Source organism: Cryptomeria japonica, chromosome 4 (assembly GCF_030272615.1).
Source record: "Cryptomeria japonica chromosome 4, Sugi_1.0, whole genome shotgun sequence".
Lineage (NCBI taxonomy): Eukaryota > Viridiplantae > Streptophyta > Pinopsida > Cupressales > Cupressaceae > Cryptomeria > Cryptomeria japonica.
Genome location: NC_081408.1, coordinates 490,794,806 through 490,799,894, shown reverse-complemented (window position 1 = coordinate 490,799,894; position 5,089 = coordinate 490,794,806). Strand labels below are relative to the sequence as shown.

Sequence of the window (5,089 nt, the reverse complement as noted above, 5' to 3'; positions counted from 1 at the left end):
AACTTTGGGGGGCTTGCCATTAATCACTTCTTCAATTGCCACCTTGATTTTGAAAATAAACTCCTCCAATGAAAGACAAGATTCTCTAAATATCCTCATGTTCCTCTCCTTCCAGATATGCCAAACTAACAAAGTATGGGTAATCAACCACAATCCACTCCACTTCGAATGACCTGCTTTAGGCCACACAAGAAGTAAATCTTTAAGAAGCTCAAGTTTAACCAAAAAGAACTACAATTTATCCACGAGCCAATCCTAGCATGCATTCATGAAGGAACAATGAAAGAGTAAATGATTAGTTGTCTCTTCACTCCCTTTGCACATAACACACCAACTTGGTCCTGAAATCCCAATATGCTTCAATCTATCACCAGTTAGAATTTTGCCAAGTAGCGAAATCCACATAAAGGCTCCAGCTTTAGGAAGACCAATGTTGTTCCAACAAAGATAATAAGGCCACTTGTTTTCTCTCAATCTGTGACGTTGAATCTCATACCCCAATTTCACACTATACTTACCCGATTTGGATGCACACCAAAATATGGTGTCCTCCTATTCCGACTGCAAGACACATCTATTTTTTAGAAGATCTGCCAACTTCAAACACAACATTCTCTCTCCAATATCAATAGTTTTCCACCCCAACACCCCACCATTACTCAAGTCGTCATCAACATAATCTTTAACAAAAAGACCGACCTTGCTTTTGACCTCTTTGACCCATTCCTGTTCTGCAAATAAGTCACCAAGCACCTGCTCACCTTCCCATGAGTCACACCAGAACATAGCCGTCTAGCCATTGCTAATGCGCCAAGCAATATGATCGGTAATGATGTTCCTACAGTCCCACAAGAAATTCCAAGTCGAAGAACCTCTAGTAGCATCGGCTATGGTGAGGATCCTATTTGGATTCTCCAAATCCAAATATTTCCTCCTAAAGAGTCTACACCATAACTTGTTTGGATGTTCATACATTTTCCAAGTCAATTTCGCCCCCAACGTAAGGTTTTGAAGATCCATCTTCCTCAGCCCTGGTCCACCTTCTTCCTTGAGGAGGCACATGGTATCCCAGTTGATTAGGGGAATCTTTCCCTGATCTTTGGCACCTTCCCACACAAATTTCTTGAGCAAACCATCCAACTTCCTCCCAACCACATGCAGCATCTTGAAATAAGACATACTGTAAATCAAAATAGCTGAGAGGACAACTTTGATCATAGTCAAATGTCCTACTTGTGAGAGCCATCTATTCTTCCACTTATCAGACTTCGATTGGCACAAATGAATCACATCTTCCCAGATATGACTCTACCTATAACTAGAGCTGATCCGAACCCCTAAGTATTTGATTGGGAACACCCAAATTTTAAACTCCAAGAAGTTTGCAATTTTGGTTTGAAGAGGTTTGCTAGTGTTGAAGAAGAAGACCTGTGATTTGCCCTGTTCATCACCTGTCCTAAAGCTTGAGTGTAAATATCCAAGACATTCTTGATTTCCTTCACTTCTTTCATGGAAGCTTCACTAAAAAAAATTGTGTCATCCGCAAATTGCGAATGCGTGATGGCCTCAAAATTTTCATGCACCCTGATGCCTTTCCAAAAACCTTCACTATTTCTCCTTTTGATGAAATTGCCGAACACCTCTACCATTATGACAAACAAAGAAGGGGAAAGAGGATCCCCTTGGCGCAGCCCATTTGTGGCCTCAAAGAATCCACAGACCACTCCATTTGCAATCATATAAAACCTCACCAAAGAAATACAAAATTTAATGCAATCAATCCAATCTTTAGGAAAGACAAATTTATCAAGAACACACACAAGAAAATCCCAAACCACCTTGTTGTAAGCTTTTGCAACATCAAGTTTAATGGTCATACCTTTTTGTTTGCCTTTCTACATGGAATGCAACACCTCTGCTACCAAAATGATGTTGTTCGCTAACTCTCTACGAGATGTGAAGCCATTTTGGTTTTCAGAAATTAAATTAGGCACGATTTTCTTGAGTCTATTGGCCATAGATTTCAAAATGATTTTGTATATCGTGTTGCACAACGAGATAGGCCTAAAATCTACCATGGTTACACAATCTTCTTTCTTGGGAAACAACACAATCATGGTGTGGTTCAATTCTCTAACAAATTTATGTATTTTCTTGAAGTCTTCAACAATCATCCAAATGTCTCTTCACATGAACTCCCAATAGTTTTGAAACAAATCTGCAGTCATCCCATCCAGACCAGGGGCTTTGTTTAGGTGTAGTCTAAACATCGCAGCCTTAACTTCTTCCATGGTGTAGGAAGCTACCAACAATTTTGCATCTGAACTGGAAATCAGATTATTATTAATATTCGCGTCGACAAGGTGCTCAAACTCAATTCCTCCCAAGTCAGCATTCCCCATAACTCTTTGAAAATGATTAAGGGCAGTATGGTGTATCTCCTCGTCTAACATCTTCCAGTGACCATTCTCATCCTTGATGGCATTAGTCTTATTATGGATTCTTCTAGATTTTGAAGATGCATGAAAGAATTTGGTGTTATGACCGCCCTCTGAAATCCATAGCTCCCTAGACTTATCCCTCCAAAAAACTTCTTCTCTTTTCAAAACTTCATTGTACTCCTCCTTCAAATTATTTTCAAGCAGAAATTCCTCCTTATTCATCCCGACCAACATCACTTTTTGGTTTAACGCTTCAAATTCTTCCTCTATTCTCAATTTTTCTAAAAAAATGTTTTTGAAGCTCGATTTATTCCAGACCTTAATCTTATGTTTTAAAGATTAAAGCCTTTTAACAAATCTGAAACTAGGGGTGCCCACAAAAGTGTCTCCTTCTAGCCACCACACCTTGAGTTTTTCTTTAAAACCCAGGTCACACCACCACATACTGAGGAATTTGAAGTAGCTCCCTTGTTTATGAGTCTCCTTCCTGATTGATAAATAAATTGGTAAATGATCAAAGCCGCACTGGGGAATAATGCAAGTGACCAATAACAAGTCCCCTGACAACCACCAATCTCCAGCAAAAAACCTATCCAGTCTTTCTGATATTTTAGAGAAGTTCAACCTTCTGTTAGTCCAGGTAAATTTACCATTTTTGGGGATAATATCGATAAGCTTATTGTGTTCAATGAAATCTCTGAAGTCCTCCATCACTTTTGAGCATTTTCTGAGACCTCCTTCTTTCTCGTCCACATCCAGTAGAGCATTGAAATCCCCTGCTATGATAGCTTTATCCTTCTCAACTAGAGATGCTTGCACTGTAATTTCTCTCCAGACCTTCAATTTGTCTTCGGTCTTCATTGGGCCATATACATTAAAAATTGGAAAATGAAAATTTGTACCAATGCCTTTTATCTCACACGCCATCCAATTCTCATGGGAGGCAATGGGTACCACCTCGACATTTGCCATATTCCATACCACTCGGCCACCAACAGTGTTGATTGCATCTTGAAATAAACCATCCTATTTGGAACAAGAATTAATGAACTGCCCAGTTTTATCTCCACCAAGCTTGGTCTCTTGTCAAAGTAACACATCAGGATTGTGAATACTCAAAAAATGCTTGACCAAGCGTTTCTTGTTAGGGGCCGATAGACCCCTGACATTCCAAGATGTGATTTTCATCTCTTACCAAGGGAGAGCCCTTCTCCCTTGGCTTTCTTCATAAAATCCAATACACTGATGATGCCTTTTTCCTCTGCTCTCTCCTCTCTTTTCTAACGATTGCTCCTCTTACCTCTAAAACCTTTGGCCTTCCCCAACAATGCATTAGCCGACTGACTGATACACCTTGGATCACTGTTTTCCAATTCATCTTCCTGAAACAAATCATCATCCAAACCCTTTTCAAATTCAAATTCAGTGTCTGAAAGTCCTTTGCACGAAGGGGCAATTCTCGGGGTATTTGGGACCGCATCATTCTCCCTCTCTGCATTAATATTCAATCTCAAACATTCACCATTATCACCTAGGACCATGATCGAATCATCCTTTCTTGTTTCCTTCGAATTGCAAGAGGCTGATTTCAAAGAAGTCGAAGGGTTCATCTCTTGGTTGTGTATCTGACCAACATCACCCGATCTCTTCCCTTCTTGATCCGTAACCATTTTTAATGAGTTCTCCGGCTTCCGCCTCCAAAACTGGGTTGGCTTCCTGAGGACATTCCTGGCCTTCCTCACAAACATCTTGCATTCATCCAATCCATGAAACTTGCTCTCGCATCTAGGACATTGTTTAATTTCTTTTTCAATTTCCACTTGTTGGCGCCATTCACCGCTTGAAGTTAAAAATGTGTCTAACTCAGGAATCCTTTTAACCGCTGCAATCCTCAAACGGGCATATTTGCAGAGATCGTCCTCATCATCAAAATCTACTTCCAATAGAGTCCCCAAGGTTCTGTCGATCTTTTCCAGAATAACCTCACTCCAATATTCAATGGGTAAATTGTACAATCGAATCCATACCGATGCAAAGTAAACAACCAATGGTATTGGATCAAAGTTCCGAGAACATGGTTGCAGATATATTGCGTGATTATTTGCGAACCAATTCTCCTGATTGAGAATGCGATTTCTGTCTTCGCCATCTTCAAACAAGACCACGAAGAATCCTTTTGGAATGAATTTAATGATAGTCTGCTACCCCCAACTGCCTTCCACCCATTTTTTAATTTCTTTTCTTGACCAATTCAACCCGACAATCCTTGCAATGACCGCATGCTTTTCCCATAAGAACACATCCTCCTCCAATTCCTTTGTAAAATCGATGCATATCTCCTCCGAGTTTAGCCTTTTCCCTCAAGGCCGCCATTAATGTCTAACGACATTTGTAGAGTAGAATAGGTTCTATTAATATTGTAAAGATAGTTATATAAAATATTATATATTTTTAAAATTTTAATTAGTCATACAATTGTTATATTTTTATTATAATAATAAACTAAATTTAAATAACACTAACTCTAATCATAATTAAGGCTTAATACTAACCCTAACTTAAGCTTTATCTTAGAATGGAAACCTTAATTTTTACCAACCCTTAACCCTAATTTTAAAATAACTCTAATCCTAACCCTAGCTACAATT

General features: G+C 39.1%; 1 protein-coding gene across 1 annotated transcript; it reads right to left on the bottom strand.

Annotated features, from left to right (window-relative positions):
• Positions 1–2,780: 2,780 nt before the first annotated feature.
• On the bottom strand, positions 2,781–4,814 carry LOC131875181 (uncharacterized). Its single transcript, XM_059219222.1, has 3 exons — positions 4,718–4,814; positions 3,742–4,590; positions 2,781–3,451 (listed from the first exon to the last, which is right to left on the bottom strand). Exons 1-3 carry the CDS (start codon positions 4,812–4,814, stop codon positions 2,781–2,783), a joined length of 1,617 nt encoding a protein of 538 aa, XP_059075205.1.
• Positions 4,815–5,089: the final 275 nt, after the last annotated feature.